The 26,699-nt window shown below is 40.2% G+C and overlaps 1 protein-coding gene across 4 annotated transcripts; it reads right to left on the bottom strand.

Annotated features, from left to right (window-relative positions):
- Positions 1-25,612, bottom strand: hsd11b1lb (hydroxysteroid (11-beta) dehydrogenase 1-like b). 4 transcript variants are annotated; one of them, XM_042085141.1, is made up of 7 exons: positions 25,375-25,612; positions 20,935-21,065; positions 7,765-7,876; positions 4,917-5,008; positions 3,230-3,323; positions 2,560-2,725; positions 1-1,263 (listed from the first exon to the last, which is right to left on the bottom strand). In XM_042085141.1, exons 1-7 carry the CDS (start codon positions 25,448-25,450, stop codon positions 1,077-1,079), a joined length of 858 nt encoding a protein of 285 aa, XP_041941075.1. In that variant the 5' UTR covers positions 25,451-25,612; the 3' UTR covers positions 1-1,076. The 4 variants fall into 4 exon arrangements, with proteins under 4 accessions (XP_041941075.1, XP_041941095.1, XP_041941087.1 ...); XM_042085161.1 differs by having other exon boundaries at positions 25,545-25,570; XM_042085153.1 differs by lacking the exon at positions 25,375-25,612 and adding an exon at positions 23,309-23,401.
- Positions 25,613-26,699: the final 1,087 nt, after the last annotated feature.

The raw sequence follows: 26,699 nt of genomic DNA, 5'->3' as shown, positions 1-26,699 counted from the left end.
TGTCGGTAAAACACTGGGTTTTATTAAAACAGCACCTATTGACAATACACAATTAATATACAATGTTTTAAAATGTGTAAAGCAAAATCTTGAGGTCTGAGTGTACATAGCATGACACCAAATGATAAACACTCTGGAACTTGACCCGTGTTCCAGTTGGTCCAGGAAAAATGTGACAGCCCTGTGACCTGTGTGACATGTGACCTGTCTTAACCTCTCTAGGTTGAGCAGACTGAGGGAAAAGAGTTCCTGCTGCTGCCGCAGTGCAATGGCTGCACATTAACTCACAGCGGTAAAAACACTTCTTATTTCAGGAACCGCCCCCTTCAGAGCCTTCTAGGGATGATGGTTGTTGTTATATTGAAAGTAATTCTGCTCATCCATGGCTAAATGTTTCATTCTGTGGATTTCTACACTGAAAGGTGTGTGTGTGTGTGTGTGTGTGTGTGTGTGTGTGTGTGTGTGTGTCAAGCAATTAGCCTAGTCTGTTAAATGGTCCACCTCTGCAGTAAAGCAGCCTACATAAACATGTACACTTATAGTACTGTTCAAAAGTTTGGGGTCACTTATAAATGTCCTTGTTTTCATCATTAATGTTGTAAATGACTGTTGTAGAAAGAAATGGCTGATCTTTAATGCAATATCTACATAAGTATATAGATGCCCATTATCAGCAACCATTCATCCAATGTTTCAGACACATTCTGTTTACTAATCTGATATCATTTTAAAAGGCTAACTGAGAAGACATTGGAGAACCCTTTTGCAATTATGTAAGCACGTGTAAGCACAATGTAATCTGAAAACTGCTGCCCTGATTAAAAAAACAATACAACTGATCTCAGCTGGTATACTGTCTATAATGTAGTGGAATGGACATTTCTAACTGACCCCAAACTTTTGAACGGCAGTGTATAAGATCTGAAAGGTCACTGAGTTGAATTTAAGGGTCATTTGAGAAGTCCTGGGAAAGTTCTGAGATGTGGTCCATGTTTGAAACGTTTTGAGATGTGGTCCGTGTTTGAAACGTTTTGAGATGTGGTCCGTGTTTGAAACGTTTTGAGATGTGGTCTGTGTCAGTGGGTGGGGATGGTGAAGGAGCTCTGGATGCAGATGTCCCTGAAGTAGGGGAACCAGTCGCGGAAGAAGCAGGTGAACCAGTGGAACCATGGGAAATGAGACTCCTTCTGACGCGTGGCTCCGGCCTTGATGATGTGCAGCGCCGCGTCACTCGCCGGGTAAGGAGTGACATTGGTATAACCCCTGGAGGTAAACAATAAATAAACAAACAAACAAACAAACTAACAAACAAACAAAAAACATTACACTGATAAATGGATGCTGGTCAGCTGATTTGGAAAAAAAAATAGTCGTATTTCTGTTAAACAAGTGTTGGTAATTTGATCTCAGTGGACGTGCTGGCTGCAAGTGAGGTATTTATGGTGTGCCATAACACACATGCACCAGAATCAGATAATCTCTGGACAGCTCCTGCTTCAGCTCTGTGTGCTGCTTTGGCATTCTTCCTGAATGCAGATCACTGCAATCAACCCTGGGCGTCTCTGACCCAAATTTGCCTCAGACCTGGGTCTGATAAAACTCGGTTCTGGGTTCCTGTTGCTGGATTATTAGATTGGCTGAGGTTGTGAATGTCGGTTAGAACGGCTGATGTTATTTTAGTGTTAATTGATGGTGAACCATATACGCAGGATTAGCGGCTGCCAAAAACAAAAAAACTATCCTGAAACACTGATCTGGCCCTCAACTACTCATGGCATTCTGACTTTAAAACCGTTCTATTACAAGAACACTCTTAAGCCAGAATCAAAAGTCTAAAAATCACAGAATCATAGAAGAGAAGCTGATGTTGCATGTCTGTTTAACCATATGGACTACAGGGGCTCTGGGCTGTGGGTCTGTAACACAATCTGCAATCTGCAGGTTTTAAACATAATAATCCTGCCAACGTAATAATTTCCCACCAACGTAATAACTGTTGCCTGCTGCCAACGTAATAACCCAATTTCCCACCAATGTAATCATTTGCAAGATTTTATTACATTGGTGGGAAGGATAAAAAATATATTACATTAACTTCCAAGCAATGTAATAAATCACTGATTTAGTCATATTATATCTATTTTATCAGTTGTAAGGGAATAGTTGTCAAAAAATGTCACCATCTAAACCATCTTATGACCATAAAACAAAACACAATGCCAGAGCAACTTTGCATAAAGTGTCTGGGACCTGTCCCTATAAATATATACTAAATTTTAAACTATATGGTTCTAGGGCTGCCACAGACTGCATAATGGCATTTATTTAAGTGAAATAATAACAAAAGAACACAAGGGGTGTCTATGTTGCTTTGCTTGGCTCCTGGTAAAGGTGATGCATAATACGTAAAGGTATAAGTATGTGAGAGGGAGGGATTATTTATTACGTTTAAAACCTGTAGATTTTGTGCAGATTTTTATTACATTGGTGGTTTATTATGTTGGTGGAAAGGAAAGTTATTCCATTGGTGGTGTTCCATGGGTCTGTCTCTGTTCTCACCTTATCTTGTCCAAGGCGGTGGGCGTGTCGATGAGGCCCAGGACACTGATGGTGATGGACACGTTGCTGCCCTGCATGGCCAGCTCATGCTGCAACGTTCCGAAGAAGCCATGCAGGGCAAACTTGGTGGAGGCGTAGGCTGCTGCAAATGGCGTGGTCATCTTACCTGGGGTTAGATAGAGGTCGAAATTGATGTCAATCAGTGTTTCTGAAAGCCCAAGATTCCTCAAATGCCTTGTTTAATCCACACTCTATTTACTTTACTGTGTTAGAGGAGTAAGTAAAGCTGAAATATTCAACCTTAAAGGCTCGTTATCATAGTAAGCACATTCAAAATCCATTTTACACCGGATTTCCCCTTTAAGAAGCTGCATGAGAATTTTGAATAAATTCCTCAGTAGAGACGACACCACCAGAACAGCCCCTACATTCTGCTCCAGCGCAGGTACTCACCCAGGAGAGAGGACACCACCACTACAACCTCCCCACTCACCGAGGAGAGAGGACACCACCACTACCCCCCCCCACTCACCGAGGAGAGAGGACACCACCACTACCCCCCCCCCCCCCCCCCCACTCACCCAGGAGAGAGGACACCACCACTACAACCCCCCCCTCCACTCACCCAGGAGAGAGGACACCACCACTACAACCCCCCCCCTCCACTCACCCAGGAGAGAGGACACCACCACAACAGCCCCTCCACTCTGCTCCAGTGTAGGTAGAGCAGTGGCAGCCATCTGCACGTAGCTCACATAGTTTATCTGCAGACGAGAGTTGCACCATAAACATACAGATACAACATACAGGTGTGCATTATACCTGGATAAGTGTCCTCAATACAGGTGTGTGCACTATACCTGAATAAGTGTCCTGAATACAGGTGTGCACTATACCTGGATAAGTGACGGACTGGTAATCTGGAATTTGGGCGGATGCCAGAAGGCCCAAGGTCCCTCGTGGGCTGTTTAGGCCGTCCGGCCAATCAGAGTGTGGTATGATTGACCTTATGACTCCTTAAGTGTAATCAACGGGCCCAAGATAATTTCTCTCAGCCCCCTTCCAAGCATCAATAATGTATGATAGTCAAGTGTTAGCCAATCTTCTCTAAATCAAACTTCTCTAAATCCTTCACACGTATGAGATAAGGAATCTGATCAGTATTTATACCACACAAGTCTTTATATTACAGTCATGGTTACCCTCTACTGTCTACAGTCGCACACTTTTACATCAGTCTGCATTGTTTCATAGCGAAAATGTCTCATTCAGATGTTCAAAAACTTGCATGGTTTGAAATAAAACAAATCCACATTAATTTTTTATTTGATTATTTGTTGCAAAAGTTTAAATGAAGCAATGCCTTTTGGGAATTTCAAGAGAGAATTCAGTAGAACCTGTCTGCGTCTGTGTGGTTGTTGGAAGTTAAAAATTAGAAGTTGGAAATTGGAAGCTATACTGTTGACTGAGATTAGCAACAAAACAAATGAATGGAGGCATCATGCGACACAAGGGGGGAGCGGAGAAAAAGGGAGAGAAATCTAAGAATGCACTTTTGACTGACGGTGAAAAATGCGGCAAACTGACTGATTTGTTTTTAAAATCAAGTGCAGATTCAGCTAGCACTAGCACTGATACTGATACTCAAGGATAATTTGGAGGCTCTAATGCTGATGGCGACAGGGAAAGAGGTCCTAATGAACTTGGATTCAGATGACGTAATAGACAGGGTTGCGGAGAAAAACAAACTCCTTCGTACATTGTTAAAGGGATATTCCACCATTTGGGAAAATACACTCGTTTTCCACCTCCCCTTGAGTTAACAATTGAGTTTTACCTTTCCCCAATTCATCCAGCCGTTCTCTGAGTCTGACAGTAGCACTTTTAGCTCCAGCTCATTGAATCAGATTAGACCGTTAGCATCTCTCCTATAAGCTAACGGTCTAATCTGATTCAATTAGCTGGAGCTAAAAGTGTTACTGTCAGACTCAGAGAGGTGGGAAACGAGTGTATTTCCCCAAATGGTGGAATATCCCTTTAACTGCATGATGATAAGACATGTTTTTATTATGGAGCGGCTGGCTCTGGTGATTTATTCATTTTTTATGCATTGGGGTTGTGCATTGATGTGTCCATGTTTTGGTACAGTTGTTTCCCGTTCACTATCACGTTCAAGTTCACCATTACTGGCTGGGGCTATCAAATGTGCGTGTTCTTTCCGTGTGTCAAAAGTCCTATCTACTAGTTGCTGTTGTTTATGGCATGGCAGTTTACGTTCACCATCATTGGGGCTATCAAAAGTGTGTGTTATTTCCTATACCTGCATGAGTGTCCTGATGCATAGGTGTGCGCTATACCTGCATGAGCGTCCTGATGTACTCCACATCCCTGTCCCACAGCCCATAGGGGCTGTTCCCAATGTGGTTCAGCACCAGGTAGTCTAGGCCTCCTGCAGAGAGGGCAATGGTCATCGCAGGTCAAAAGCTCACCTAACTACGACCCCAAATCAGAAAAAATTGGGACGTCTGCAAAACTTGTAAACTCATATGTAGTTGCCAAAAGGACACAGAAACATATCAAATATTGAAAATGACAAATTTTACTATTTCATGGAAAATAGTATGTTAATTTTGAATTTGATACCAGCAACACGTTTCAAAAAAAGTTGGGACGGGGGTGACAAAATGCTGAAAAAGTTGTGTAATGATTATGGTTGGGCACCGAAACACGGTTCTAATATGGCACCGGTGCCGACACAAACGGTAGTAACTACATCAAATAACAACATGGATTTCGGTGCCTCATTTCGGTGCTTAAATAGCGTTTTTTTTATTTATTTTTTTTATACGAGGCATCACTGCATGTCATGCGCCATCTCTAACGTCTTGCTCTGATAGCAACACATCCAGATACAGTTAGCTAACATATTGTAACAAACTGCACAGTTGTCTCAGAATGGTTTTTATTGGTTACGCACCAAAACACACGAACACATAATTCCGGGCCAGACCTGGCCCTTATGCTCCAGCACTAAACATCTATATGAGGCTGTATCTAAAACACACACCAATCAACCCTAGATATGAACACTGAAACCAGCTGCAAACCTAAACACAACAGACAGGACATACAACGTTGTCAACCAACATGGTTTAGAACATGAACATTACACACATACACACACTGCACATCATCATGGGAGCACAGTCATGAACAGCTAGGCTCAGATCATTACAATATGATAAACACTGGATAGAGGGGTGCACCACATAGGCGAGTGGACGGTGTTTGACAGCTTGCGTGAGCCCAAATAGCTTACTTTAAAGCGATATTGCTAGCTTCTGTCAAAATCTAGCATTGGGCCTAACTACACACAAGCAAAAGGCTATGAAACAACATCAACAGTAGGCTAGCCTATACGTTACACAATATCCTTGCTAATACGCTAACTGACATTTATTTGAAATGTTATCAGCAAAGTTGTAAGGTGAAAACTTTATTTCACGGTGTTAAACAACATAATGGCATGATATTAATCTTTCATGTGCATGAGGCCCATATAGCATCACAATGAATATGAAGATCATGTTAAAAGTTAGCTGGCAAAAACATAAATATGTAGGTTACAGCTGTCAAAGAGGCTTTGAAACCATCTTAGTACGTTATCGCTAATTAAACTCATCTGACTGGTGTTAGCACATAGCCATAGTTGCTGTTAAAATGCCTACTAGGCTAGTGCTGGGAATCTAAACACTTCAACACCGACATGTAGCCTAACATGTTCAAAACTACTGCCTGTTATGGGTTAAGACATGAAATTTCTTGAAGCATTTGGGAACACACTGAATTAACTGGAAAGTAGAGTCCCTGTTAGATTAGCTTGCTTGCAAATGCCTTTGTCCATGACCTGGCAGTTTTATGGCAAGCGGTTTTAACATTGCCTACCGTATGGCAAACCGCCTACACTGGGTAAACTTGAAAGCAGAGCTTACCATTGTGTGTGCATGCATGGCAAGCTGTTTTAACATTTAAATGTATTATTCGTAGTAGCAATGAGATATTGATAGTAAATTGAATATAACAGTTCAATTTCATGTTCAAATTTGTTCCATCAATTAAAAAAAAGCAATTCATGCTTTAGACCATTTTAATTTAAAACATTTTAAAAACAAGGCACCGGCACCGTTGTAAAAGTATCAATTTAGCACCGGTATCGGATAAAACCCAAACGATACCCAACCCTAGTAATGATAAAGAAAACAAAAGAAGGAATGTTTCACAACTAATTAGGGTAACTGGCAACATGATTGGGTATGAAAAAGAGCATCCCAAAAAGGCAGAGTCTCTTAGAAGTAAAGATGTGGCGGTATTCATCGCTTTGTGTAAACCTGTGTGGACAAATGATGAAGCAATGTCATTTCAATGCTTCTTAACGTGAAATTTTGAAGTATTTGGGGAGTTCATCATCTACAGTACATAATATCATTAAAATATTCAGAGAATCCAGAGAAATCTTTGTAAACTAGGGATAGAGTTGAAAAACAATATTGGATGGCTGTGGTCCTTTTGGACCTCAGATGGCACTGCATTAAAACCAGACCTGTTTCTGTAAAGAAAATCATTATATGGGCTCAGGAAAACCTCTGATAACCATTGTCTATGAGCATAGTTTGACACTCAATTCATGAATGCTAGTGTAAACTTTACCATGCAACAGCCAAAACTGTATTTAGACATGACACAGAAACCACCGTCTTATCTAGGCCTGAGATTGTTTAAAATAAACTGATGTAACATGGAAAAAGGTCCTGTGGTTAGACCAATCAAAATGTGCAATTATTTTTGGAAATCATGGACTGATATGGGCTAAAGAGGAGAGGGCCTATCCAAGTATCCAACCTATCCAGCTCAGTTTGAAACCCAACATCTATGACGGTGTAGAGGTGCATTTGTGCCTACAGCATGGGCATCTTGCCAGGGGAGCTGCTAGATAATTTGGGCCCTATGACAGACAATAATTCTGGGCCCCCTGATAATATATAGTATTATTGGGGGACTCTTTAGAGGCCCCCTGTCAGTGCTGGACCCTTAGAATCATCCTAACACCCTTTAAGTGTGTGTCGCAGATATCAGTCCTGTGTGTGTGTGTGTGTGTGTGTGTTATGGATATCAGTCCTCTGTGTGTGTGTGCGCGCATGCTCCTACCCAGCAGGTCCACGGCCTGTCTGAGGACTCTCTCGGGGTCTGCGGGGTCCGACATGTCTCCCACCACGTACAGCGCCTTCTGGGCCCCAAGCTCCACACAGCGCTCCACCACCTGACAGGTAGTAAACACACACAGAGAGTAAACACCACCACAACAACAACATCAACATACTACATCATTCATTCAGGTCAACAACAACAACAAACTATCGGAACTCCCCCTATTACCGTCGGTCCCGTATTTCCGCCATCTTGTGTATGTGTCACCTAATATCCATTTCTATACAAACCAAGATGGCTGATTCCTAAAGAAACGCAAGCACCCACACCAGGTGTATCTAAATTAGCTATGTACCAAAAATTACATTTTACCGTGACTCGAAGAGCTGTAAACAGTGTTGTAAGGCCGCGTGTACACATCCGCTTGGAGTTCCAGTGGAATTTTAATTTCATGACGAGAATTCTCGGTTCATGTGCCGTTGAAACGGCATAAATAGGCGACCCATCAGGCCAGCACTATAACTCCGAGCGTGGTAAACAAAATCGGATATTTCAGGCAGTAAATGCTCGTGTTAAGAACCAAACCAGATTTTGTTCAAATCTACACACCTATGGCTACTGAAAAATGTAAGGTTCATTTAGCAAATGTTATTTTGAAGTGTTAAAAAACATCGTTGTTTTACAATTTCTGAACAAAAGTGGTGATAATTGGGGGTGTTACGATACAGCATTCATTCAGGTAAACATCACCACCATCACCAAAACAACAACAAAACAACTACATTAACATACTACAGCATTCATTGAGGTAAACACCTCCTTCACCGACCACCACCACAACAACATTAGCATACTACGGCATTCGGGTAACATTTTATTTTAAGGTGTCCTTATTCCTCTAGGCCTACATAATGAAGAACAGTCTAACAACCTATGTAATAGTATGTAATATCACATACTTGTTGTCCAGACATTATGTATTTTTTGTACCTACTGATCATTAGTACACGTGTAATAAAAAGTGATTGTTACGATACTTTGCCAAAGTGGCCTTTTACTTTCTGAAGCTAGACTTTCCACTTCTGCCACCACCACCACAACAACAGTCACATACTTAAGCATTAATTCAGGTAAACACCACAACAACAACATTAACATTCGGTTGGGCACCGAAACACGGTTCTAATATGGCACCGGTGCCGACACAAACGGTAGTAACTACATCGAATAACAACGTGGATTTCGGTGCCTCATTTCGGTGCTTAAATAGCGTTTTTTTTTTTTTTTATGCGAGGCATCACTGCATGTCATGCGCCATCTCTAACGTCTTGCTCTGATAGCAACACATCCAGATACAGTTAGCTAACATATGATAAACACTGGATAAACCAGAGGGGTGCACCACATAGGCGAGTGGACAGTGTTTGACAGCTTGCGTGAGCCAAAATAGCTTACTTTAAAGCGATATCGCGAGCTCCTGTCAAAATCTAGCAGTGGGCCTAACTACACACAAGCAAAAGGCTATGAAACAACATCAACAGTAGGCTAGCCTATACGTTACACAATATCCTTGCTAATACGCTAACTGACATTTATTTGAAATGTTATCAGCAAAGTTGTAAGGTGAAAACTTTATTTCACGGTGTTAAACAACATAATGGCGTGATATTAATCTTTCATGTGCATGAGGCCCATATAGCATCACAATGAATATGAAGATCATGTTAAAAGTTAGCTGGCAAAAACATAAATATGTAGGTTACAGCTGTCAAAGAGGCTACGAAACCATCTCAGTACGTTATCGCTAAGCATTTGGGAACACACTGAATTAACTGGAAAGTAGAGTCCCTGTTAGATTAGCTTGCTTGCAAATGCCGTTGTCCATGACCTGGCAGTTTTATGGCAAGCGGTTTTAACATAGCCTACCTTATGGCAAATCGCCTATGTAACGGATGCCAGCTAGCTTAGCTGTGCTTGTGGAACGTTGGTAAACCTCACTCCCCGATGCCTCAAGAGTGCTGCTGGCATGCGAGCCAGTAGCCTGGGCTATTGGCTCAATTGTTAGCGCGCTCGCCTCCCGATCCGAGGTGCTGCTGTTTCGCAGTATATTAGACGAAACAGTGCATGGCAGACACATTTAGAATGACAGCAAAGTGCATACAGGGGGTAGTTTTTAGGCTACCCAAACAAAATACATGGCAAACTACATAAAAGTTAGTCAACTTTGCAGCATGAGGATCTGTGCTGAATTGTATCGTCTGTTTTGGCGAAAGCAGTTCAAATTTAGTGACTGTGGGAGGGGCCAAGGGAGGAGAAATGATCATATGAGGAAAACGCCGTCTTCGACGCCGCTTTGTGCACACAAATACGGCGTAAAAGACGGCGTAATGAATGCACACAACAGCGTATTATACGGCACTCTTGAATAGCTTCAGAACGGCGTAAAAAGCGGCGCATTTTCACGCATTTTACGGCGCATTTCACGGCGTCACCTCCAATCGCGCCGTAAAAAGTGGCGTAAAAGCTGTAAAAACGCCGTTATTAACGCCATTTGTGTCTTAAAACGTGCAAGAACCAGACGTAATTGTGGCACTCTTGGCTTGCCATAGAATCGTGCAGGTTCAACACAACGCAGGTTACACTAGTGCCGTTTGACCCTTCGTCAGTTCAGCTGTAGCCGAACAACGGGGTTGCTTCATGTGACGCCCCAACTGGACCGGACCTCTTGCTGCTGTGCTGCTGCCTCTGTCTGCGATCGTCGGCTGTTTTTGCCTTTATCATCGGAAACGTCAGTGTCGTCTGACGTGTATCTTTTGCTACTGTCCTGAGGCAGAGGAGCTGTGACGCGACTGGCTCGCTCCCTGCCTGATTTGTGTTTGTTTTGTCATATATTTCAGAGAGCAATAAACAGTAAAATCAAGGTTGGTTGTGGCGTCCATCCTTTATACACAACGCAGAGTGATCGAGGGAGGGGAGAGACGACCTCTGTTACACCTACACTGGGTAAACTTGAAAGCAGAGCTTACCATTGTGTGTGCATGCATGGCAAGCTGTTTTAACATTTAAATGTATTATTCGTAGTAGCAATGAGATATTGATAGTAAATTGAATATAACAGTTCAATTTCATGTTCAAATTTGTTCAATCAATTAAAAAAAAGCAATTCATGCTTTAGACCATTTTAATTTAAAACATTTTAAAAACAAAGTACCGGTTCAGGCACTGTTTCGGCACCAGCACCATTTTAAAAGTATAAATTTAGCACCGATATCGGATAAAACCCAAACGATACCCAACCCTAATTAACATCAACATAAACAGCATTAGTTTACTGACCTCTGTAATATGTTGTGACACTACAGGTGAATGGGGTAAAAAAAATAAATAGATATCACCATGAAACGTTATCAGTTGATTACTCATGTCAAGCTAAGAAAAAAAATATTGAAAGTTTTATATATTTTAATGTTTAAATATGCAAATTAGGCCTTATCTCATTAAAAATGCACTAATTTGCATACATTTTAAAAAACAAAATCAGATTGTCTGATAAAGTCAGGCTCAAAATATGTTTTTCATTTTGTTGTCATATGAGATGGGAAAAGAATTACTGAGGGGTTTATGGACTTCTACTTCTATTATCCTCTAATTCACCTGTACCTCTGTGATATGAAATTTCTAGGCCCGAAATTAGAAATGGTTGTATCTTAGGATCTAAATGTGATAGAAATGTAAACTAAATATGTTTTTCCATGTTTCTGGGCATGAGGAACTCATATAATGAGAAGGCCTAATTTGCATATTTAAACATTAAAATATAAAAAGTTTTCAATAATTTTTTTTCTTAGCATAACATGAGTAATCAACTGAGAAAGTTTCATGGTGATATCTATTATTTAAATTTTTTTACCCCATTCACCTGTAGTGTCACAACATATTACAGAGGTCAATGACCTTTATCTGACCTCAGAGGTCAAACTGAGAATGCCTCCAGATCTAAAATTAAAGCTTAGGTCATCAAGAACAAACCCTGAAAGTTTCATGCTTCTTTCATAAAAAGCAAGATTGCTGAGCTTAACAGCACCACTAGTGTGCGTTGATGAACAAAGTAAGTTAGCCGTAAACCTGTTAATAACGTACAGTAGGCTTACCAGTTGTACTTCAATGAAGAGTTTAATGTTCCTGCCAACGAGGTAAGGGAATGAATGTTAGCATACGTTTACTTCGTTTTTTGCCTGCTGGAAGCTATGTCTGACAACAAACTTTTTTCTTTAGTTTCCACTATGTATTTGATACCCAGTATGATTGTCAGTATAGCGGTGAATATTGATATCAGGTTATAGTTTATTTAGTATGTTTCTATGCATGTTAATGTCATTAGGAGTTAACTATCTCCTAGTGGGCATTGGACTTGGGAGAAGGATGTCCCCCCACTTGGAGCATTGTTTTGACCATTTGAATAGGCGTTTAATAATAGGCTATAATAAGCGTTGTTACCAGTGATAACAAGTGCATGCATCACGCAAATATCTCCAATTAGGCCTCTTTGTCATACAAGTTGTTACAAGATTGACCGTCATGCTGTAGCACTCCACCATGCATTAGGAAACTATGCAGCTCATCGTTTCACGTTACCCGTGGCTAGAATAGATTATGCCTGTATCCGAAGCTAGCAAGCATCTTCATGGCCCAAGACTGTTGCAATTCCATCAATTGTGTTTTGCAGAAAGCAGGAAGGCTAGTCCAGTAGTCAAAATGACTAAATGATTAAAAATGATTAAATATCTAAAATTGTATTAGGCCTATTTGTAATGGAAATGACTGACATATAGTTGGCTAAACCTATATAAGTAATATGGCTATTTAACCATAAGTAATGACCAACGGTGAACCTGCGCACGAAACAACTTTAAGAAAAACTTAGATTGGTGCGCTACTTTCATCCAAACAAAGAACTTTTCAAAGACAGCAATAACTGGCACTTGCCTGCCTAATGTATTTCTTTCTTTTATTTTTGTTTTGTTTTATTGACTCTGCACCTCTGCTTTTTAATAATAAGCAATGACATTGATATGACGCCCCCTCAAATTGAGCTACACTGCCCACAGCATATTGAACGCTGCTATTCTTATTGCCACGATTTACGTGTGGTAATAAATAACGCCATGCCACATGTTATGCGTCAATGAGATTAGACTAGATTACATAGGCAACTCTACATTATGGTTTGTCTGTTCATTGTATGATACAACAACATGAAAAGCTACAGGGCCAATATTCATGAACTATGGCTGTAAAGTGTAGTTTGGGTGAAGACATTACATTTTGAAGCTAATCCAAATCATTGAATGGATTTGTGAATTCCGTTTCATGTTCACAAAAGCTGGTAACATTTTGGCTTTGGCCTTACGGCCTCAGCCAAGGGTCCCTTGAGCTGAAAAACCGCTTGGAATACATCAACGAGCTTATACTTATGAAATCTTTGAGCAAATGTGAATAAAAGGCGCAAATAAGGTTGGTGTGAGTTATTTTAGCTCTTTCTAGTTTAGCCTATTAACAGGAGTGTCACGAACTAAGTCACAGTGGAGTAGGATTTTATATCGTCAGCTAAACTTTAGCCATAGATTGTCACTTGAACAGTGAGCAGAAAAAACAAGTGAGTTGTTCAAAACCTTTCTTTTAGTAAACTCTGTGTACACCAACAATGTTCTCAATGCTCGAGTTCATGTGTAGAGACATTGATGATACTTCGATCAAAGTTTCATGTTGTGTCGAGCCTTTGTAGTGTTTGAAAAATAGCGATTTTGACGCGATTGTATCAAAAAAGTAGTGGCCCTATAGGATTCCCATTCAAAAGGTCATTTCGCCCGAAAACGACAACGCATACAAGCTTAAAAGTGGCGCTTTGGACGTACTTTATGCATTTATATGAAAGTTTGACTTGAGTACATTCACAAAACACTATATGATGCATTTTCATGTAGTTCATATCTCAGGAACGCTTTCACGTATCGAAACCAAACTTGGTACATAGACTCGGGACCCCATCCTGAGGACGCACGATACATTTGGTGTATTTTGACCACTAGGAGGCGTTATAATCACAGGAAGTAGGCTCATATCTAAGCAACACTTTCATTTTTCAAAACAAAACTTGGTAGAGGGACTTGGGACATTGTGAGGCCACACATATAATTTGGTGCCCTTTGACCTAGTGGTCGCTGAAACTATCAAAAATGTGTTTTGGCATTTTGGATGTATGTTAATGTACGTAACCTTTGACCTCTACGCCACTGTTAGAATTCTTTGATCACGCCAGGTTCATCGTAGCATATTCCACTGTCTGCTCACGTTAGTGACCGCACTAGAGCATGCACACTTTCTCAGTTCCTCGGAAATGCATTCTAGGCCCCAGACTGGCTGGGGCACCTGCACCGTACGCCGGCGACCCAGGTTCGATATTCCCGCCCCGTGGTCCTTTCCGGATCCCACCCCGACTCTCTCTCTCATTCACTTCCTGTCATTATCCTATCTGCAATAAAGGCATAAAAGCCCCAAAAATATATACTTTAAGGAAATGCATTCTAGTTTAGGTTGATATCAAAACGTGGAATGTGGACTTTCTCATTGACCTTCTGAATGCCATTTAAATCCAGAAAGAACACAAACCAGTCTTTGATTTTGAAAACGTAAGCATGGTGAGGTGAATAGCGAAGGCCTACTGTAAAATTGTGTGCCAACACATAGCCTAACATACGGAGCCCCTAAGGGGACATGAGCAAAAAAAATCTAAAGTTTAGTTTCATGTGCTCCCGCGAAACTTTCAGTGCGCACGTGAAACTTTCATGTGAGCACATGAAAGTTCTGTGTGCGCACGCAAAACCTTTTCACATGAAACTTTCACTTTACATTCATGTGCGCACATAAAACTTTTGCGTGCGCACATGAAAGTTTCACGTGAGCACATGAAACTAAACTTTAGATTTTATTTTGCTCATGACCCTTAGGGGCTCCGTACTAACAAAAAATTTACTTCAAGAAATTTCACTTTTGCTTTGAGGTTCAGGACGTGGTTGAGGCATGTAGATCCATAAAAAACTCACTGTTGAAAGAAAGTAAAATCTCACTGTTGAAAAAAAGTTTCAATGGCAGCTGATTCTCATAATATCAATTTATCTATGCTAACCATGCTGTAGACTGACACCTGCAGTTTCGAATACAGTATAACAATACCAGCCTCTATTACCATTGAATCAAGAGACAGGCGAATATAAACGCTGCTCAACAATAGTGCAGACGTCTGTGCAAATGTATGGATGACTTCAGTGAAATTGAAAAGAAATGGACAGATTCGAACGAAGTAGGCTATGGGATTATGACTTCACGTCAAACTGAAGATGCACAGTTGGTAAGCTAAGCTTCAATATCCAAAGTTGGTGATTGTAACAGGTTTTTTACTGTTTAACAATGTAGCCTCATGGATAAGGTAATGTCGGGGAGTATGCCACTGTGTGACACTGTAATGGGGAAAACATAAAGTTAAGCACCAAAATTGATACTGTAATGTTAATTTGTAACATTCTGTGTAACCTACATGTATTTAGAACTACCGGCATCGAGCAATATGCTGTTTCACCTTATAGTGACGCTTGACATTAATACAGCCCTCCGGAGCGCGTAGCTGGAAAGGTGCTTAAGTCAGTGGCAGAATGCGCGCAAGAGTTGTATATATTTGGGAGAATTCGCGCAGAGTGAAATGTGTGTATTTCCGTTTCCGCTTATTTACTTATACGCACCCTGACACACATGGGAGAATTCCCCCCATTGACCCCAGGCCCCAGGCAGTAGTGGTCGAATAAAGTAGTCCTTGAGCTAGACCCCCTAATTTTGGTTAATCTATACCTTTCAAGAGGAATAATAGTGAATTTTGACAAGGTACCACCCTAGAATTAGAAAATATGTGACAGCATTGCATTTAGGGTAGCTTTTTGTGTTTTATCAGCTGGTTTATGTCCATTGTATGACTATGGAGGAATTTCTTACTGGTGAATGGGCTAAAAAAAAAAAAATCCAATGTTAGGATTTCTGTACTTGAAATGTAGGCAAATTATTGCATATTTCTAGCCCGGTTGAAACCAGACCCTTATCAGCCGTAACTGAGAGTGGGTCTGGGGAAGGTTCGTTCACAACCCATTTCCAAAGGGCGTTCCCTAGGGATGGGAAGTCTGACACCAAGGCACCGAAGCTCGTATCACTTCCGCGAAGCAATCTGCTTCGGCACAATGTATCGGAGCGCGTATCAAAGTTGTAAGGTCACGTGACTGATGACGTAGGAAGCTTCGGACGTCACTGAAAAGTTTAAATGGGACATTTAACACAGGGGCACCGGTGCTTGTATCAAGCCCCTAAAGCGTTACGAGTTCGATAAACACATATGTTTTGTTGCACAAGCACCCTTCTAAAATTGTAGCCCTACACAAGCACTTCACAATCCCCACTGTACACAATGTCCCATGTTTTCACAATGCCCTTTATATGTTTTCTGTTATCTGACACTGCTGTGGTCATCTGCAGCAATTAGCCTACATTATTTTGCCATTAGTTTTTGCAAAACAAATGAAGTCTTAAACACAACCACTATAGAGAAGCATGCAATATCAAATAATGCTAACTCATGGCAATTATGAACATGGCGGGATTTGAACCGCAGTCGCGCGCGCGGTATACGAACACGCCACCCTCCCAAGGCCATTTTAAGATATTCACGGAAACATAGCATTTTTTAAAACCAAGCGCATTACATTTTCAATTCGAATTATTAGAAGCATATCAAAAGGCCTAATAGTTTTTACTCACAAGGGAACAGAACAGTTTGTGACGTCTGTGATTGTTTAATCGCTAATGAGAGCCGCCGTTATGTCTGCTAACCACCAGATGTCACTGTTTTGTATTCGATGCTTTGACACTTCGAAACACCAGAGCCCGTCTACGGAGAGCCTGGCCACTCTGTATTAAGTCCCATTGTACCGAATTTTGGTTGCAGTTCCACCAGATTTCCACTGGGGGCGATCACCATGCGTGCAGAATGAATGGGAGTCAATGGAGCTATACGGCTAAATTTGTCTCTTTCACCTGATTGTCGTTGACAAATCTCAGATTTGATTGTAGTTTGTATAACTTCAACATGGGTTATAGGTCAAAAGTTGAATGAACGAGTACTTATGTCCTTTTGTTTTCTTACAGGTTGGGTCGTTGTTGCCCATAACACGCTAGCATTGTTCTAATGAGTGACGTCATTGACATGTTTGAAAGGCTTTTTAGAACAATTAAGTGACTTTAAAAAATATAATACTCAACCAAGTGTATTTTCCATGTCTCCCCTTTCGAATACAATATTCAAATGACTTGAAAAATTATATCCCGAGAAAAGTGGATTTTGAGGGGTACCGCTCCATAGACCTCCATGCATTCTGCAATCGTGGACGAGTGCCCTCATGTGGAACCACAGAAGGAACTGCAACCAGTTCAGAAACCGGAAGTTTTCCGAGAGTGGCAGTTCTCCCCTTATTAGACATTCTCTGGAAACACTTACGATACAATCAGGAAGAATCTTCCAAAGCCTCATGGGGCTTCATTCGCCCAACCCTAGCGTTCCCATTTGAATTATTAGAAGCATATCAAAACGCCGATCAAAATGCCTCGGACGCAGTAGGAGAGGCCAAAAACCAGAGCAACGAAAGAAGCAGGAAGAATTAACCACTTTTTAATTAAACTTAAACTAATTTACAAAGACATCGTGCCACACTGAAAGCTAATATTTTGTCACTAGAAATTTACATCTGTCCTCGGTCAAACACAATTGCATTTTCAGCTCTGAACAAAACCGTTCACGTTCAAACGAGCATTTTGTTTCATTTGTCCTTTCTGGCTGACCGGGACATATAAAGCAGGAATGGGGGACAAGAGACTGAAACGTTCAAAGCAATTATGCCCGAATTGTTTCAAGGCAAACACTGAAGTGTTAGCCTGGGTGTTCCCAAGCTGCCTTGCGCGCGATTTGATTCACGCTGCTAAGGCAGCCTGGAGACCATGGAGCAAATTTTCGCCTGAGATAGGGAACCAATCACAGAACAGGTGGGAAAGCAAGACGATGATGAGCTATGCACAGACGCATTTGATAGACATCCGTGGCACCCAATAATCGGATCTGGGCATTTTTTTCAAATACGAGAAAATGAACGTTTGGTTCCCAGACCACGTCTCATTGAGAAGTGGTGGCGCTAGCCAGGCTACTGAACTGTAGCATTCGAGTTATGCTCGCATAGCACACCAATTCCAAAGTAGCCTATGTGTTTTCTGTCGGCTACATGTCCAGCTACTGTAGGCCTACATGAACAGAATATCAAACCGTTTTCAGTAGCCTACCACTGTTGCAGATATCACATAGGTACCCTTTACATGTTTGTACAATGTTGCGTTATTCCAACATAGAGAAGCAGTTCAGAAACGTCTAACTCCCTGTCTTAAACCAACGTGATAGCAGCTTCAAACAAGCGGCAGCAGCCATCGTTGAAGTTATTTTTTAAAAACCACGGCTTCTTCAACATGGTGCGCTATCGTCATCGTGTAAAGCCCGCCTCAAGGGTTCTGATTGGTGCCTAGATCTAGGAAAATTGGAAATGGTCTAGAATGGGTTCTACTGTCTATGGTTCTTGGCCAGACGGACTTTTAGAGTGAATCTCGAATTTGCCGGAAGTACGTCTGGGTTTTTCCCAGGCTAGCATATTTCATTAGATAATAGCTAACTTACATATGCCTACATAATATTCCAGAAAACATCCAATACCAAAAAGTATTGACATAATGTAAATAATCATCTACGGAAGTTTTGTGGGGATATCTATAAGTTAAGATGTTTGGCCTACTCACCTGTAACATATCCCCTCATAAATGGGTGGTTGACGTTTTAGGCCGAAAAAAAGTTTTTGAAAAAAAAAAAAACCAGATATTAGGCATGGAAATCACTTAGTCCTGTTGTACTGACCCTTCCATTCCCAAAAATATGTATGGTCTTTTAGATTTTGTGTTGAAATTCATATTTATTCACTAATTAGTTGTGGTAGTGACTAAAATTGTCATATGGTGTGACATGAAAGTTATTGTTTGTAAAATTACAATGGGGCATTTTGTTTTTATTATGAGCAATGTATTATAATCTTCTATCATTACTTCATCAAGATCTAGGATTTCCTTGCGCAAATGTATTACATTTTACACTATATTTCTTATCAATACACAGAGTAAGGCATATGTCCTCAATCTTTTAATAAACGTCATATTCATTTTGACATACCTTGATATAAAAGAAAGAAAATGCTTGTGACTTTTGCTGACCCCATTTTCTATCTGTTGATATTTGTATGATTTAGACCCCAAAAGCCTTTTTATTTTCATAATTTCTTGATGTCACACCAAATGATATGGTGTCACGCCATATGATAAATAACACCACAAAACAATCTGTTAATACAAAAATGTGTATTATATGTATTTATTATATGTGTTTATTATATGTATACAAGCAACAAAAGACAGTTTAAGACAGGCATATCATGTAAAGATTCACTTTTAGAAATCACAACTATGCAAAACAGAATGCCACCAAATATTGTATAGCTCTTGGGTTCCCTGAGTTTTTCTCTTCTCAATAGTGGGCTTCAATCTGAATGTTTGTAGTTCCCCTTTGAGTTTATTCTCTTTATATCTGTTAAAAGACAAATTCAACAATTTATTCAGATAATTTAAAAAGTTTTTCTGCATTATAATCAGATTAAATTGTTGCAATTTCTTATAGTGCTAAAGACAACATTAATATTACTGTTTTCTTTAACACCAGAATTTATTTTCTCAGACTACTATTGATATTTAGAATGTAAAATATGTATATTTTGTATCCAAGGCTGTAGAGTGAGTGAGTGAGTGTGTGTGGGGGTGATTTCTGTATTTTATGTGTGTGTGATTCGCAATACATTCAATATTTGCACATCTTAAATAATAAATGTTAAATCATGTTAAATATGTCAAAATATATATTACACTTAATTATGAGTTAAACATATGTATGAAAAAAAACATTATTTATGCAGGAAAATGCAGTTTCTATCATACAGTGTGACAAATAAATCATATGGTGTGACGAGAAAACCCGGTCACACTATATGATATGGGGTCACACCATATGAGGTTTCATGTAGCCTACTTAGCATGACATTAAGCAATTTGCTTTTATGCCAACATCCTAAAAACATGCTAACTGCAATATGACAATATAGTTTTAAAGGTAATATTGACTGAAAAGTAATTTTATTTGGGCATTTTTGCGTAAAATGCGTCACACCAAAAGACAGTGCAAAAGGGAACTGAAGCAGGAGTGCCGGATATACTTGATTTTTTTGAAAACATGAAGAGAGAAAACTCACCTTGTAACTTTCAGTGTCCTTCTGAGGTGCTGTTCTTCCTCCTGAAAGAAGGAGGACCCCTACTCCCCAAAGGTCTCCAAACAATTGCCCGTTTAAAAAAAGTAATATTGCGTCACACCATATGATATCCATTTCTAGGACAAAGTGTTTTAGTTAAGGGTGGCTTCACAATATTATGCCTGAACTTTTAGTCAAGCAGACTCACAAGTAGGCATCTGGGTTATCAATATATGATTGAATAAACAGAAAATAAATAAATTTTCTTGTTTTTATTCAAAATCAAAATTTGTGAAATGTGACTGGGACAGTCACGCCATATGAGCTTTTTCTGGTTTGGCTGAAAATTGTGAAAAAATGGAAGATTAATCCCATGAATGCTCTGCATGTTCATATAAAACAGCATTTTCTGAACAATATCACCATAGTTTTTGATATATTTTTTTTATAATTTACCTATCTTTGACACATTGGACCAAAAAAAGGCCATGTCATGTCAACCACCCACATGCATAATAGACACAAACAGGGTGATAACACAAAGCTACTACCAATGCTATCACTTATTTTCTAATTCAAGGGTGCAATACCTTGCCAAAAATTAATATGAGACTTAATTCCCCTCTGATCGTACCAATCTGTCTCTCTGGCTCAAGGAGTGTGTGTGTGTGTGTGTGTGTGTGTTCACACTGACTTTCTGTAAGGCACTCTCTCTCCTGGCAGTGATGATGAGCTGGGCACCCAAGCGGGCGTAGTGGTACGCCATTTGCTCACCAATGCCCATACTGGCGCCAGTCACCAACACTCTGGCCCCCCGCACACTCTCTGCAACACACACACACACACACACACACAGCTTAATAATTTGCATTGAGACCAGCATATAATGACTTGAGTTGGTAACTTTTAGTAGGTCATTGAGACAGGACGTAGTAGTTCACCCAGATAGGACGAAGGAGAAAGAACTCCAGAGAATATGCCGAGGGCAGGCATAGGTTGAACCTTTGTAAACTTTGTTAACCTTTCTGCCATTTTGCACTGGAATAAACCACTTGCTGTATCAATCCAAAGAAGAGAAAACCTTTCCTATTTTTTCTTACAGTGTAATGAGCTTACACAAGTCACATACTTTCACATGATTAAAAACCATTGGCAGTTATGTAAATAATAGTGCATATGTAGGCTACAATCACATATTGCACAATCGTCATTAAAACATTGTAGGCCTAAAACATCACACCATGCAACCATGACCAACAGGCCCTAAAGGCTTTAGTTACCTGATACCTTGAGACACACCCTGTTCTGTTATCTGTTGCCATTCATCTGTCATCACTGTTGTTTATCAACAGTCTAATAAACCAATTAGCATCAGCTAACGCTTCAGCACTGGAGTCTTCATCAAGATGTGATGCCTATAGCCTACCGTGTGTTTGTTAATCACCTCATTCTCATTATGCTGCAACCATTTTAACAAAATACTGTACATTATACAGGAACAGCAAGCTTTACTTAACCCTTACAAAAATGAAAGTCATCCCTAGCCTACCACCACCACCACTCCTAATCGTATTGAACTCAATGGCACCTATGATAAACCTTAAAGCAACACCAAAGAACTTTTCCTCTGTCGCACGCACGCTATTTGTTTATCCAGCAGCGGCTTTGCAAATAAAGATGTCCACAGACAAGGTAGAATATGTTGCATGATTTTATGAAAGTACGATGTATTGCGACATCATGCAAGTCAAATTTGTAGTTTCTTTTGTCTCATTCCATCGAACTACAGATCCGCTACCCGATCTGACAAACTTACATAGTGCGGTTCGATAAAGGGCTGCGAAGCGAGTGCAGAAGTGCCGTTCACCCTGTTAAGAGTTGATGAACCACTGAAACAATTTTGGAAAAATCGTTTTAAGGTACAAAAAAAAAATGTATTGAAAGATCCAGCCAGATCTGCGCAACACTGCAAGGTTACACTTTAAATGTTTCAGTTTGCTCAAATGTTTTTACTTCATTGAACATGCCTGGGTTGGGTAGACTGAGTACAGTTGAGACACTTTTTGCCCACACAAAATCAAACAAAAAATAGATACTAAAAAGAAGTGATTTTCCACATGACATTCCACATGCCATTTCCTTAGCTTGTAGACTAAAATATTATCAATCAATAATACCCATAAGTAGTTTATATTTTCCACAATTAGCTCATAAACATAAGGTGTATTTTTGTCTTGACTGTGTCTCAACTGTACCCTATAGAGTACAGTTGAGACACCTACCTGGTACAGTTGAGACACCTATTTTTAATGATGTATAGTTAACTAACCGTTCGTTGGAAAGTTGAATAAATAAAAACATAGCAATTGCAGTATTGTAGTTCAAATTCATTAATTTCATTTAAATTAGCGTTGGTTAAAAGGAATACATCATGAACAAAATGTGACACAGGAACAGATATGGCGAACAGTAACCTAGCCTACAAATGGAATGTTCAAGTAATAACACAATCCAATGTGTGTCTCAACTGTCCCCCGCTGACCACCTCACAGATTTCTCTAGATTTTGCAACAACCTTACATGACACAATGCCATAAAATATTGGCCATGCCATAAAATATGGGATGGGAGATACTTGTGTCGTTCAAATTTTCCATGATCAAAGAGGGCACTAATATGCATGTGCATAGCAAAAATCACAACTTGGGCTTGCTGTGCAAGCAAGATACTGTATGTACTCAGTCTACATGATAGAGTTGTGTAAAGCTTTCCGTTGTGCAAGTAAGTAATACAGTTATGCAATGCTTTAGGGTGTGCAAGTTAGAGCATGCATTTGATCTCATTCACATGTTACATGCATCCGTTCACTCTCTTTGATAAAAATGAGCTCACACCTACCAGGGTCAAACGTGTCTCTCCATATGTACGCCGTCACCACCGCAGTCAGCACAGCCAGCTTCACCTTCAACATGATGGCAGCTGTAACTAATCACGTATGCGGCTACCGGATGCCGTGCTTAGCCTTTTCCCTGTTAAAGAAATGTCAGAGAATGGGGAAGCTGACCTACTTGTTGGACGTGTAGCCTAGTCCTGCGAGCCCAGATATGCCCCTCTGGCGTGAGTTTTATAGGCTGAAGAGGGAGGGGCATTGAAGAGAGATAAAACAATGGACCCTGGCCTGAACACATCAAATAGCAGGCCAAGTGCCTCATGCACATCTGGACCGTGACCTACTGGTTAGGGAAGCGGACTTGAATCCGAAGGGTGGCCACTTAATTCCCTGACTGTAAACCACTTGCTGTATCAATCCAAAGAAGAGAAAACCTTTCCTATTTTTTCTTACAGTGTAATGAGCTTACACAAGTCACATACTTTCACATGATTAAAAACCATTGGCAGTTATGTAAATAATAGTGCATATGTAGGCTACAATCACATATTGCACAATCGTCATTAAAACATTGTAGGCCTAAAACATCACACCATGCAACCATGACCAACAGGCCCTAAAGGCTTTAGTTACCTGATACCTTGAGACACACCCTGTTCTGTTATCTGTTGCCATTCATCTGTTATCACTGTTGTTTATCAACAGTCTAATAAACCAATTAGCATCAGCTAACGCTTCAGCACTGGAGTCTTCATCAAGATGTGATGCCTATAGCCTACCGTGTGTTTGTTAATCACCTCATTCTCATTATGCTGCAACCATTTTAACAAAATACTGTACATTATACAGGAACAGCAAGCTTTACTTAACCCTTACAAAAATGAAAGTCATCCCTAGCCTACCACCACCACCACTCCTAATCGTATTGAACTCAATGGCACCTATGATAAACCTTAAAGCAACACCAAAGAACTTTTCCTCTGTCGCACGCACGCTATTTGTTTATCCAGCAGCGGCTTTGCAAATAACGATGTCCACAGACAAGGTAGAATATGTTGCATGATTTTATGAAAGTACGATGTATTGCGACATCATGCAAGTCAAATTTGTAGTTTCTTTTGTCTCATTCCATCGAACTACAGATCCGCTACCCGATCTGACAAACTTACATAGTGCGGTTCAATAAAGGGCTGCGAAGCGAGTGCAGAAGTGCCGTTCACCCTGTTAAGAGTTGATGAACCACTGAAACAATTTTGGAAACATCGTTTTAAGGTACAAAAAAAAATGTATTGAAAGATTCAGCCAGATCTGCGCAACACTGCAAGGTTACACTTTAAATGTTTCAGTTTGCTCAAATGTTTTTACTTCATTGAACATGCCTGGGTTGGGTAGACTGAGTACAGTTGAGACACTTTGTGCCCACACAAAATCAAACAAAAAATAGATACTAAAAATAAGTGATTTTCCACATGACATTCCACATGCCATTTCCTTAGCTTGTAGACTAAAATATTATCAATCAATAATACCCATAAGTAGTTTATATTTTCCACAATTAGCTCATAAACATAAGGTGTATTTTTGTCTTGACTGTGTCTCAACTGTACCCTAGAGTACAGTTGAGACACCTACCTGGTACAGTTGAGACACCTATTTTTTAATGATGTATAGTTAACTAACCGTTCGTTGGAAAGTTGAATAAATAAAAACATAGCAATTGCAGTATTGTAGTTCAAATTCATTAATTTCATTTAAATTAGCGTTGGTTAAAAGGAATACATCCTGAACAAAATGTGACACAGGAACAGATATGGCGAACAGTAACCTAGCCTACAAATGGAATGTTCAAGTAATAACACAATCCAATGTGTGTCTCAACTGTCCCCCGCTGACCACCTCACAGATTTCTCTAGATTTTGCAACAACCTTACATGACACAATGCCATAAAATATTGGCCATGCCATAAAATATGGGATGGGAGATACTTGTGTCGTTCAAATTTTCCATGATCAAAGAGGGCACTAATATGCATGTGCATAGCAAAAATCACAACTTGGGCTTGCTGTGCAAGCAATATATGTACCCAGTCTACATGATAGAGTTGTGTAAAGCTTTCCGTTGTGCAAGTAAGTAATAAAGTTATGCAATGCTTTAGGGTGTGCAAGTTAGAGCATGCATTTGATCTCATTCACATGTTACATGCATCCTTTCACTCTCTTTGATAAAAATGAGCTCACACCTACCAGGGTCAAACGTGTCTCTCCATATGTACGCTGTCACCACCGCAGTCAGCACAGCCAGCTTCACCTTCAACATCATGGCAGCTGTAACTAAACACGTATGCGGCTACCAGATGCCGTGCTTAGCCTTTTCCCTGTTAAAGAAATGTCAGAGAATGGGGAAGCTGACCTACTTGTTGGACGTGTAGCCTAGTCCTGCGAGCCCAGATATGCCCCTCTGGCGTGAGTTTTATAGGCTGAAGAGGGAGGGGCATTGAAGAGAGATAAAACAATGGACCCTGGCCTGAACACATCAAATAGCAGGCCAAGTGCCTCATGCACATCTGGACCGTGACCTACTGGTTAGGGAAGCGGACTTGAATCCGAAGGGTGGCCACTTAATTCCCTGACTGGTAGGATAAATGAGTGGGGGAGTAACTAAACGGCACTCTACCATCAACGGGTGAGGTGCCCACCTAACCCCCTGCTCCTGAGCTCTGCTTCTAGTGTGTCTGTGTGTGTGTACACTAATTCCGCATGGGTTAAATGCAGAGGACATATTTCCTTCAAGGAGAAATAAAGTCACTTAACATCTCTAAGTTGCACGCTCTGTATAGCTATTTGCAATGCAAAGTGGTGACTGGGTACAGCTGTAACATCTTTTGCCTTTTAGTATTTTCTCCTCTCTTAATTTCACCTTTAATTCTAACATGTGCACTAAACCAATTCTTTCCTCTGTATTTACTTCAAACAGATATGCTTTACTTTTTCTGCCATTTTCATTTGCAGCGAGTGTTTCGTGGGACAGTTGTCAGTAAACATGCTTTCTCCCGACCACAATGGTGAAGTTTAAGGCGGCTGTAAGTTGTAGTCTTCACAGTATTTGATTTCAGGATTCCAGAAAGATAATAGTTTACGCTAACATAGTTGCAACCAACTGCAATGTGTTTAACTTTAACCAATTTGTAATATTTACACCAGATAACAAAAATAGAGAACAACAGAAAAGTTAAAAGTTACTGTCTACCAAAATCAGTGATGATAACGATGTGTTGCTTATGTTCCTGTCAAGTCCCATCAAGACTGTAGTCAAAATCTTAACAACTAGCAGAGGATGAGAGTTTAGAAGTTTAAGTACTAGTCAAATGAATTGCAGGAGATGGCAGTGGAGGGAGAATGAGGTTGAGGTTGAGGAAGTTAAGTCTATGGTAATTGGTAAGTGCATGTTAAGTGCATGTTGTGTTGGATTGTTAGAAGTGTGAGGAGGTACACTTGTACTCTTCTTGTTTATTAATTTCATTCATTCACATTTGATCAACTCTGTGCAAATGCACAGTGTAGTGGTAAAG

Source organism: Alosa sapidissima, chromosome 1 (assembly GCF_018492685.1).
Source record: "Alosa sapidissima isolate fAloSap1 chromosome 1, fAloSap1.pri, whole genome shotgun sequence".
Taxonomy (NCBI): Eukaryota; Metazoa; Chordata; class Actinopteri; order Clupeiformes; family Clupeidae; genus Alosa; species Alosa sapidissima.
The sequence above is the reverse complement of the archived record's forward strand: the minus strand, read 5'-3'. Positions and strand labels throughout refer to the sequence as shown.